The sequence below is a fragment of the Oncorhynchus nerka genome, linkage group LG7, assembly GCF_034236695.1.
Source record: "Oncorhynchus nerka isolate Pitt River linkage group LG7, Oner_Uvic_2.0, whole genome shotgun sequence".
NCBI classification, from domain to species: Eukaryota; Metazoa; Chordata; class Actinopteri; order Salmoniformes; family Salmonidae; genus Oncorhynchus; species Oncorhynchus nerka.
Genome location: NC_088402.1, coordinates 58,748,169 through 58,760,748, shown reverse-complemented (window position 1 = coordinate 58,760,748; position 12,580 = coordinate 58,748,169). Strand labels below are relative to the sequence as shown.

Here is a 12,580-nt window from a genome sequence, read left to right as displayed (position 1 = left end):
GGTGACAAAAAGGTGATATACTTAGTGCCCCGAATGCTGCATGAAAGCCCCGTTAGGGCTATATCGGTCACAGACAAGCCCTGGGGTGTGGATTTTGGTCATGCTGCTGGTATTTTTAGAACAGCTGATGATCTTGGGTTATTTACAGTACATGCAGTGCAAACCCACCCTCAGCGGATAGATGCCTCACATCACTATGTAGCCAGCTAGCGTCTAGAAGCTAGCAGTTAACGTAGTGCTTTGATGTTGCACATGATATCCCTCAAATACTTATATGGCTATTATGGACTAACCCCATCTGTTTTCAGGGGATGGCTAACTAATCTTCCTGATTGTGTGCACCGTTATACATTGTCTGAGAGTGTACATTGTCATGGCCCATGCCTTGATAACCACCATTGCACATTTGTTGAAGCAAACAGGTTGATCAGTCATAATTTAGAAGAAAGCAGAAAGAAAAACTGACAGTTAAAAATAACCATAGAACGCCTAGACTGCTCTCTTAAAAATGCAACTTTAGCCCCTGGTTGTTAAAATGTATGTTATTGTAATTCCAATTGGAGCAATATTATGAAGTCAGAAATGTACATGTTTAAAGGGATAGTTTTTCATATTTCAAAAACTTTGTCTCTGGTAGTTGTGAGCTGCCCCTTTAAATGGTATTAGGTAGTCATTAGCCAGTAACAGTGACTTCCTTTTTTCTCGGACCTAAACCTGTTGCCTTTTTTTCACCACACACAAAAACTGCATAGACTTTGAATCATACAGCTACAAATAACAGAAGAAACACATTTCCAACCAAACCAACCAACGAAATGACAAACTGGCACATACATTTGAGAGTGCTGTGTTCATGCATCAAACAGGTGCTGGAAATGATATCAAAATGTGATAACCTAACTCAAACACAGCAGTAGGGGAGATTAGAGGATTTGATTCCATTGGTAATTATAGCAGCTCTTATCATGAATTCCTGGTGACGAGAGAAAAGGGCTTCACAGAGTGCCGGAAACATGAGTACTGAAGGGTGCATATTAGGCGGTATGGCAGTATTTCGGCTACAGGCGAACTGATGTCAACCAAATGCAAGAGTTATGCAAAAAGAGCTTCAGATTTGTGGCAACAGCAAGAGGCAACCTGACACATTTATTGAACCATTTGAAGAAGAACCAGCCCTTACTTTACAACAATTGCATGGTGACAAAAGACAGCAGCAAACACCCTCAGCTATAGCCAGCCACCTGCGTTAAACAGACATTGATTGCCAATGCGTTTTCAAGTGTAACACTCTACGAAAAAACATTGAAATCCCAGAGGCCATCACCGATCTATCACATAGTGTCAACAAGAATCATGTCTTTGGCTGTCAGCCAAGACGGCTTCAAGAAGATCAAACACGCTGGACAGGAGATTAAAGATACCATCTCACACATACAGTGCTTTCAGAAAGTATTCACACCCCTTGACTTTTTCCACATCTGGTTGCGTTACAAGGTGGGATTGAAATGCCCTCAGAACAGCCTCAATTCATCGGGTCATGGACTCTACACGGTGTCAAAAGCGTTCCAGAAGGATGCTAGCTCTGAAGCAAGCTTCCAGAAAATTGGAACGGAAATGGCGCCACACCAAACTGGAAGTCTTCCGACTAGCTTGGAAGGACGGTACCGTGCAGTATCGAAGAGCCCTTACTGCTGCTCGATCATCCTATTTTTCTAACTTAATTGAGGAAAATAAGAACAAGCCGAAATTCCTTTTTGATACTGTCGCAAAGCTAACTAAAAAGCAGCATTCCCCAAGAGAGGATGACTTTCACTTTAGCAGTGATAAATTCATGAACTTCTTTGAGGAAAAGATGATGATTATTAGAAAGCAAATTACGGACTCCTCTTTAAACCTGCGTATTCCTCCAAACCTCAGTTGTCCTGAGTCTGCACAACTCTGCCAGGACCTAGGATCAAGAGAGACGCTCAAGTGTTTTAGTACTATATCTCTTGACACAATGATGATTCCGTTTTAGGACCACTATTGTTTTCACTATATATATATTTTACCTCTTGGGGATGTTATTCGAAAACATAATGTAAACTTTCACTGCTATGCGGATGACACACAGCTGTACATTTCAATGAAACATGGTGAAGCCCCAAAATTGCCCTCGCTAGAAGCATGTGTTTCAGACATAAGGAAGTGGATGGCTGCAAACTTTCTACTATTAAACTCGGACAAAACAGAGATGCTTGTTCTAGGTCCCAAGAAACAAAGAGATCTTCTGTTGAATCTGACAATTAATCTTAATGGTTGTACAGTCGTCTCAAATAAAACTGTGAAGGACCTCGGCGTTACTCTGGACCCTGATCTCTCTTTTGAAGAACATATCAAGACCATTTCGAGGACAGCTTTTTTCCATCTACGTAACATTGCAAAAATCAGAAACTTTCTGTCCAAAAATGATGCAGAAAAATTAATCCATGCTTTTGTCACTTCTAGGTTAGACTACTGCAATGCTCTATTTTCCGGCTACCCGGATAAAGCATTAAATAAACTTCAGTTAGTGCTAAATACGGCTGCTAGAATCCTGACTAGAACCAAAAAAATTTATCATATTACTCCAGTGCTAGCCTCTCTACAACTGGCTTCATTTCAAAGCAAGGGCTGATTTCAAGGTTTTACTGCTAACCTACAAAGCACTACATGGGCTTGCTCCTACCTATCTCTCTGATTTGGTCCTGCCGTACATACCTACACGTACGCTACGGTCACAAGACGCAGGCCTCCTAATTGTCCCTAGAATTTCTAAGCAAACAGCTGGAGGCAGGGCTTTCTCCTATAGAGCTCGATTTTTATGGAACGGTCTGCCTACCCATGTCAGAGACGCAAACTCGGTCTCAACCTTTAAGTCTTTACTGAAGACTCATCTCTTCAGTGGGTCATATGATTGAGTGTAGTCTGGCCCAGGAGTGGGAAGGTGAACGGAAAGGCTCTGGAGCAACGAACCGCCCTTGCTGTCTTCGCCTGGCCGGTTCCCCTCTTTCCACTGGGATTCTCTGCCTCTAACCCTATTACAGGGGCTGAGTCACTGGCTTACTGGGGCTCTCTCATGCCGTCCCTGGAGGGGGTGCGTCACCTGAGTGGGTTGATTCACTGTTGTGGCCATCCTGTCTGGGTTGGCGCCCCCCCTTGGGTTGTGCCATGGTGGAAATCTTTGTGGGCTATACTCAGCCTTGTCTCAGGATGGTAAGTTGGTGGTTGAAGATATCACTCTAGTGGTGTGGGGGCTGTGCTTTGGCAAAGTGGGTGGGGTTATATCCTTCCTGTTTGGCCCTGTCCGGGGGTGTCCTCGGATGGGGCCACAGTGTCTCCTGACCCCTCCTGTCTCAGCCTCCAGTATTTATGCTGCAGTAGTTTATGTGTCGGGGGGCTGGGGTCAGTTTGTTATATCTGGAGTACTTCTCCTGTCCTATTTGGTGTCCTGTGTGAATCTAAGTGTGCGTTCTCTAATTCTCTTTCTCTCTCTCGGAGGACCTGAGCCCTAGGACCATGCCCCAGGACTACCTGACATGATGACTCCTTGCTGTCCCCAGTCCACCTGGCCATGCTGCTGCTCCAGTTTCAACTTCCACCTGACTGTGCTGCTGCTCCAGTTTCAACTGTTCTGCCTTATTATTATTCAACCATGCTGGTCATTTATGAACATTTGAACATCTTGGCCATGTTCTGTTATAATCTCCACCCGGCACAGCCAGAAGAGGACTGGCCACCCCACATAGCCTTGTTCCTCTCTAGGTTTCTTCCTAGGGAGTTTTTCCTAGCCACCGTGCTTCTACACCTGCATTGTTTGCTGTTTGGGGTTTTAGGCTGGGTTTCTGTACAGCACTTTGAGATATCAGCTGATGTACGAAGGGCTATATAAATAAATTTGATTTGCTAGCCCGTGTTGACTCCAATGCTTCCCACAGTTGTGTCAAGTTGGCTGGATGTCCTTTAGGTGGTGGATCATTCTTGACACGGGAAACTGTTCAATTTGATTTGAAACGCAAGTAGCGTTGCAGTATTTTTAAAAACTGCACTGTCGGTTAGGGGCTCGTAAGTAAGTATTTCACGGTAAGGTGTTGTATTCGGCGCATGTGACTAATAAAACTTGATTTGATTCTTGACACAAACTGGTGCGCCTGGCACCTACTACCATACCCTGTCTTGCCCATTCACCCTCAATGGCGCACACACAAAATCCATGTCTCAATTGTCTCAAGGATTAAAAATCCTTCTTTAACCTGTCTCCCCCCTTCATCTACACTGATTGAAGAGGATTTAACAGGTGACATCAATAAGGGATCGTAGCTTTCAACTGGATTCACCTGGACAGTCTATTCAGTGTTTCCCAAACTCTGTCCTGGAGACCCCAATGGGTGCACGTTTAGTTTCTTGCCCTAGCACTACATAGCTGATAATCAGCTGTGTAGCACTAATGCAAAAACCAAAATGTGAACCCCTGTGGGTCTCCAGGACTGAGTTTGGGAAACACTGCTATGTCATGGAAAGAGCATTCAACCTCCTGAGTCAATGTTAAAAGCACATTTGGCAACAATTACAGCTTTAAGTCTTTCTGGGTAAGTCTCTAAGAGCTTTGCACCTGTTTTGTACAATATTTGCACATTATTCTTTAAATTCTTCAAGCTCTGTTAAGTTGGTTGTTGATCATTGCTATGTAGCCATTGTCAAGTCTTGCCATTGATGTTCGAGACGATTTAAGTCAAACCTGTAACTCGGCCACTCAGGAACATACAATGTCGTCTTGGTAAGCAACTCCAGCGTAGATTTGGCCTTGAGTTTTAGGTTATTGTCCTGCTGAAAGGATTTGTGAATTTGTCTCCCAGTATCTGTTGGAAAGCAGACTGAACCAGGTTTTCCTCTAGGATTGTACCTGTGCTTGGCTCTATTCTGTTTACCCCAAAAACTTCATAGTCCTTGCCGATGACAAGCATACAGCATGCAGCAACCACCATGCTTAAAAATATAAAGAGTGGTACTCAGTGATGTGTTATGTTTTGGTCAACTCCAACAACGCTTTGTATTCAGGACATAAAGTTAATTTCTTTCCCATATTTTTTGCAGTTTTACTGCAGGGTGCATGTTTTGGAGTATTTATATTCTGTGCAGGCTTCCTTCTTTCACTCAGTCAGTTAGGTTAGTATTGTGGGGTAAATACAATGTTGTTGATCCATCCTCAGTTTTCTCCTATCACAGCCATTAAACTATGTAACTGTTTTAAAGTCACAATTGGCCTCATGTTGAAATCCCTGAGCGGTTTCCTTCCTCTCCGGCAACTGAGTTAGGAAGGACGCCTGTCTCTTTGTTGTGAATACTTCACCATGCTCAAAGGGATATTCAATGTCTGCTTTTATTTACCCATCTACCAGTAAGTGCCCTTCTTTGCGAGGCATTGGAAAACCTCCCTGGTCTTTGAGGTTAACTCTGTGTTTGAAATTCACTGCTCAACTGAGGGGCTTACAGATAATTTTATTTGTGGGCTACGAAATCATGTTAACCACTATTATTGCACACAGAGTGAGTCCATGCAATTTGTTATGTGACTTGTTAAGCACATTTCTACTCCTGAACTTATTTAGGCGTGCCATAAGAGGGGTTGAATACTTATTGACTCAAGACATTTCAGCTTTTCATTTTTTATTAATTAGTTTAAAAAAATAAAAAAATAAAGATTATTCCACTTTGACATTGAGTATTGTGTGTAGGTCAGTGACACACAACCTCAATTTGAATCAATCTAAAATTCAGGCTGTAACACAACAAAATGTGGAAAAAGTCAAGGGGTGAGAATACTTTCTAAAGGCTCTGTATTTCTCCCAAATTGTCATCCCAACACTGTATAACAAAATGAAGGGAGAAGTTGAAACGCACACGTTGATTATTACCTTTGGTCTAGTAGAACAACCAAGCCCTACATTAGTTTGAAAGTACACTTTATTGATGAGAAGTTTCAACCGAATTGTTGGTGCTTGCAAACACCATAGGCTACTTCACTGGAGATCACATGGGAGAAAACAACAGTCTGGGGTTGAGAGACGCTTTAGCTGCCTGGGGCCTGAATGCGGAACAGCAAGTGTGATTAACGATAACGCCGCAAACGTGGGCCAGACTCCAATGTTTTGGACACAGGCTGCACCTTTGCAATTGGTAGGCTACGCATTGCATGTTAAGGCACTTTGACTTACATTTTAATTATAATGATTGAGACTACTTATACATAATTACACAATCATACGCTTCCTATTCCATCTGCAGCCTATGGTGCCCGACTAAATAATTAACTTAGGTTATTAATTAATTAAGTGCTGCTCTTATAGCATACGATATTTTGATTATCATGTTAATTTAAAAATGTGTTTGTTTTGTTAATTTGCAGGTGTAATAATCATATCTATTAGCATATGTATAACAATGTTGTTTCAATTGGTTTTGTATTCAGTTAACACAGTATGTCTTCATTCATATGATCTAACCTGACACTTGTCTGATGGAATAACCAGGTTTTTCCCCAAGTGCTTGAAAATCTCAATTCATAATCGCAATTGCAATATCTGGCAAAATAGTCGCAATTAGATATTTTGTCCAAATCGTGCAGCCATACGATCTCGATTAAGAAAGCAAAATCAAGCTATTTTTAAACTCCATCTCGGACTCTCCTGGTGATCCTTAAAAAACAGTAAATGCACTGAAGCGTACAAACTCCTCTTCTACCCTGGCTAAGAAAGTTCTGACTGACTCTGGCATCATAACTGAGAATAATAAACGTATCACTTATGCCAATCTGCATTTTATCTCGGCAGGCTTTTTATTTGAGAGAAAGTGGTTTAATTGACCCTGGTCAGTCAATAGGCTGCTCTTCCTTCTGCCAGCCTCTAGCTGACTCGACGGTTAACCCTTCACGTTCTAGTGAATTTTTGTTTTTTTTCAACAATTTACTTCCTGTGATGAGCTAGACGCCTTCCTTAAAAGTGGGACTGACAGCGTTTTAACTACTTTGCAGATATGAAACAAACGGACAATCGTAATATAAGTTTAAAAAAAATCGAATTCCCAGTAAATTCTTCAAAACCAACTTTATAGGTTTTAAAAATAGGTTCTATTTGACTCAATTTACATGACGTACAGTAAGGCATTTGTTGGTATAATAGATGGATACAGTTCAATGCATGATTAATATAATTCACCAATACATTTCTTGGTAGTCCAAAACACATTGCTACCAGGTTGTAAATCACAGCTGACCTGGTACATTGTTTGCTGCCTCCACCCATTCAGGATGCACGGTTTTGAATTCCAATCATTTTGAACAACACAAAAAACCTGACAAGTTTAACTAAGGCTGGAAATGTCAATACAATCAACTATTAGTACATGTGTGTGTACTGACATGTATGTATAACTGATAGGTGCACACACACGCTACATGTTAATGTTTTTAAATTATGTAAATGGTAAAGTCTTTTGTCTGTAATTCATTTCTCGTTATATGTCAGACCCCAGTAATACTAGCTGTCGCCACTGGCGTCAGCTAATGGGGATCCTAATAAACCAAATCAAAATCCAGTCATAACGTGGCTAATAGGCCAGCACACATATCAAACACAAGACCCGCGGGCTTAATAGGACAACCAAACAAGAATAAATGAGTCAATAGTTGAGTAATCTACTTTCTGAAATTACAGCCTGATGCGCTCGTATCGGTGAATTCAACTTCAATTGCGCCGCGTTCGTGGTTCCCGTTTACAGCGCGCAGCAGAGGGAAAGTGTACACACACACATGCCACAGTCCAAGCTAGACCACTAAAATGTTGCAGTCTGGCTTCAGTTTTTAAAGATTGACAACGAGGAGCCAAAAAACTAAACACCATGCAGAGGACAAATATGTAGGTCTATCACAGCAACATTTGAGCAGTAGCCTAGGCTGACTTCAAGGACAATACAATTAGAGTGCACCATAAAACGAGTCTGTATTCAACCGCAATGGTGATCCATGCAGTTCAAAACAGCTACCACTTCAATAAAGCCATTAGATGCGGTTCATCATAGCGCACTGTGCTTTATTACAGGCGACAGTTTTAGTACTCATCACTGCATCATCTACCAGAAAGTTGGTTGGCCCTCTTTGAAGTCACGCAGGTTAATACATGGCTATTTTTTCATTTATAACAAAAAAAACTTTTACAAAAACTCCCACAGTACCTATCATTACTATACTTTAGATTTATGAGTTACCACAATCAGTCTCAGGGGTGGCTAACTCTGGAAATTCCTTCGGTCTCTACTGTGTTAACTAAACGCTGATTTACCTTTCTTGCACCTTATTTGTGAAACGATCTTCAAAATGTACTTACATTTGATGTTCTGGTGCATCTAGGGCAATTCAGAAAGCTGATTGAGCTTACTGATTAATGTGTTTTTCTTTCTGCTTTTGCATTGAGTATTTATACTGTGTGACAAAACATTATGAACACCTGCTCTTTCCATGACACAGACTGACCAGGTGAATACAGGTGAAGGCTATGATCCCTTATTGATGTCACCTGTTAAATCCACTCCAATCAGTGTAGATGAACGCGAGAGACATGTTAAAGAAGGATGTTTAAGCCTCGAGACAATCAAGATAAGGATTTTGCATGTGTGCCAATTAGAGGGTGAATGAGCAAGACTAAATATTTAAGTGCATTTGAACAGGGTATGGTAGGTACCAGGAACTGAAACGCTGCTGGGTTTTTCACGCTCAACAGTTTCCTGTGTGTATCAAGAATGGTCCACCACCCAAAGGACACCCAGCCAACTTGACACAATTGTGGGAAGCATTGGAGTCAATATGGGCCAGCATCCCTGTGGAATGCTTTTGACACCTTTATAGAGTCCATGCCCCGACGAATTGAGGCTGTTTTTAGGGCAAAAGTGGGTGCAACGCAATATTAGGAATGTGTTCCTAATGTTCTGTACACTTGGTATATATTTTCATGTGTATTTCCTATAGATCAGGGCTCATCTATAAAAAATTAAAACAAAAAAAAGATTTTAAAAAAGAGACATTGGTCTCAGTATGACTCCCTGATGAAATAAAGGTTAAATAAAATATACAGCACCGGTTTTAGAACGTTTGGGATGTGCCTTACTGAAAATGATACCGTTCATTGAACTCAATGTCACGAACTACTTTGCATTTCATAACAAAACGTAATAGAGGAGGAACACGATAACTATTGGTTGATCTGAAGTGAAAACTGAGACTCAAAAGTTTTGACTGCTAAATGGTAAGTTCGGTCTTTCCAAGATGGCGCCCAGGCTATTGTTCAGATGACTGTGTCAGAAACTGTTATCCTGTGGCTCACAGGAGCAGGAAGTACTGAGCCTCACACTAAACAGAACTGATGACAAAGGATGGAAAAACACCCACTAACCAACTAGGTTATCAAGATAGCAGCATTATGTTTTCCAGAAATATGAAAGGAAAACGAAACATGAAGCAGACTTCCATTTCTTGAGAAAACTGTCCTAATGTTACTCAGTCTCATTGCTTATTTTCCAAGCTATAAAGGACTATGAAGGTTGGTCTGCCTAATGTTTTCCTTTTTTTGCCATGGAAAATACCAGTATCAAAATAATATGATACTGTATCGTGACAACCTATAACCAACTAACTCCAATTCGATACTACTAGTGTTTCCCCTACCATTAGATGATGGAAGCCCCTCTGCCTATATCAACTTCCAGAATAAATGCACCGAATCTAACGCCACATCCAGGCAGTATTAATGATGCACTTTGTTCTCAAAGAACAGAAACATAAGCCTTTGCATTTTCTCACAATGACTGCATTGCTAAATGACATTGTTGTTATCTAACATCCATTAAATTTGTTTGCACAGCTTTACTTCTACCATACTGTGGCAATCCCGCTTTTGGAAACTTTGATGTGATGCATCCCTCTCACTCAGAGCATACTCTTATAGGGGTGTCTATGTACACTGTCAACCCGTAGGATTGCTGACATGGTGCATTTTGAGTCCATACTCTTCATAATAAACATCTCTTCGTCCACAGACTCAGCAGAACATTGGAAAATACCGCCCAGGACAACATTTGTGGGTAAATCTCAAATCAACTTCTCGATGCCTTCATCTGTATCAATCCAAAATAGCCCTATACCCCCTTCTACTTTTTTACAGTTATTATATTACGGTACAACTGGTTAGAAACACAAACCTCATGGTTTGTTTCGTATTTTGTCAAATGTTTGATGTTTATGAATGTTATTTTGTGTACTGTGGGCCAATTCGGCTTGCAGGTATATGCAACTGCCCACCTGTAGACTAGATGTCAACAAAGGCATTACCAGACATACGCATATAATGACGATATGTCTCCACCCTAACAATGGGATTTGTTGTCCACAGAGCAGAACGGCGGGCTTTCAAGCTTCTGCATATTCCTCTCTTTGGATTGGTGGATACACCTCGTTAATTGAATAATTTGGGGAATATTTGATGAGGGGTATTCAATGCAGAGTGAGATGATATTCTAGCATCATGAATATACATATACAGTCTCGAATTTCACTTATATTAGAATAAGCCTCAAATATCAAAATAGCAATTCATGTTGATCTTGACTAAATGTGACACTCTCATTGCTCCACATACAAACAAATTCTCACCTGCTTAATAATTAAGGATCTGCTTAGGGTGGACAGATTTTGGGTAGAGATAGGGCTCTCGGTTTGGCTCTCTCTAGCATAACATAACCACACAGAAGTAGATTTATGAGTAAAGTTACACACTTCCCTCAAAAAGCACAATATACATATGGTATGATGGTTTGACCTTGTACAGAGAATGTAACAAACATGTCTTGATTGATGAACAGTTGTGGCACTTAAGTGGTTGTACTACAGTTAAAGGCCCAGTGGGCAGCTTTTTGGGGCGACCCCTGAGAGGAAGAGAAGAGAAAGGTTTCACTCTTGCCAGAATCTGTAAAAAAAAAGAATTGCCCAATGCGTTTCTATGAGTTCATTTTGGACCTAAGCTTGTCGCCTGCCTTCCTGCCTTTGGGATAACAACTCCCATTGTTAAGGCATGAGACATGAGCATCTCATCATTATACAGATCTCTGACGATCTGACCAAATTAACATAGAAATGTGAGTTATAGATCTATCATTCCCATTGAAAGCAAGTCTGAGAATCAGATATGTGGTGGCTACATTCAGATTATTTTTGCATTTTCTTATGAGGCGACTGACACTACCCACTGGACACAGAAATCAACTAAACATCTATTCCAACGTTGATCAACCAGTGCGTGCCCACTGGGTACATTTAAAAATGTCTTATTTACTGACATTAATAAGATATGAGGGGACACATTTCAGTTAATAATTGAACAACTTTGTTGCATTCCAACGACAAATACAGAGCACTCTGCAAAAGCCAAACCATGCACCTTGATATCAAAGGCCAACTTCTGCCCATTTCCTACACAGCAGAGAGAGAGAGAGAGAGAGAGAGAGAGAGCGCACTGGGGCTAGAGCAAATAAGACCCTCGTTTAAAGAAGACCCATCCACCCAATGAACAGTCACTTTTATATCTATTATTCAACGTCACATTAGTTTAGCGATGTCCCATAGCTTACAAGCGTAAAATGATCAGACGAAAGTAATAGCGTATTCCACCTAATTTCCAATGACAGTTTTATTCCAACTATGAACTCACATTAAATAACTTTTGTCACACAAATAGGCTACAAGATGCCGACAAAAGCGAAAAATACCCCTAATTGAAGCAACCATTGTGGGCTTCGTGCGTTTTAAAGAGTCGGAGAAAATGCATAGTACTTTTGCTCGTAAGCGGAAGGTCCCAAACATGTCCTGTGATAAGTCATGAAACGCTGTTTATAATGGGTGAAATGACTATTCCCGGTTCGTTCCATGGTTTTCGATAAAACCCGTCTTACCTGCGAGACGTCATAGCAGTCTTAGAAAGCTGTCTTCGAATGAGAAGGGAAAGTCAAATAAAGTGAACGTTCCCTTTACGTCTTCGCCGTGTCGCCGTTGGACAGCGTGCACTCAGGAGGGCGTTTATTGAACAATGTTCAACTCCAAAGACAAATTATCGCAGCACACCCCGCCCCCAAAACCCACAGTCATATTCATTGTACCACGCGGTCCCTGTAGCTTAAACATAAACTACACACTTTCAGTCTATTCCAGGGGCGCAACTTTAGTTTTAGAAGTGGGGGGTAACTTGATGGGGGGTCTGGGGTTCCTCCCATTTTTGGGGGCATCCATGGCCCTTCTAGCCTTCTCTATTTAGAGCAACATAAAGTCAGCAAAAATGGCCAGTCATCAAGCTAGGTAAGAGATCATTATTAAATATTTTTAAGTGATTGATAAGACTGAACTAGATCATTGATAATTCAATAATCAATATTATCTTGTGTTGCACCTTTAATCAATAGCCTGACAAATGAACAACTCTTACAAATGAAGTACAAACACTTTTCATTGTCTTTATTAAGACAT

At 41.0% G+C, this 12,580-nt stretch overlaps 1 protein-coding gene across 3 annotated transcripts in view; it reads right to left on the bottom strand.

The window, feature by feature from the left end:
- Nucleotides 1-12,145, bottom strand: part of LOC115132062 (tyrosine-protein phosphatase non-receptor type 11-like) — a 56,345-nt gene extending 44,200 nt beyond the window's left edge. For 2 of the 3 annotated variants that reach the window (XM_029664286.2, XM_029664287.2), the window contains exon 1: nt 12,013-12,145. In XM_029664286.2, the coding sequence (XP_029520146.1) occupies nt 12,013-12,026 (14 nt within the window). In that variant the 5' untranslated portion in view covers nt 12,027-12,145. Of the gene's footprint in view, nt 1-8,399; nt 8,505-12,012 lie in introns of those variants that run through there. The other variant, XM_029664289.2, reaches the window with a different exon arrangement.
- Between the last annotated feature and the right edge of the window lie 435 nt (nt 12,146-12,580).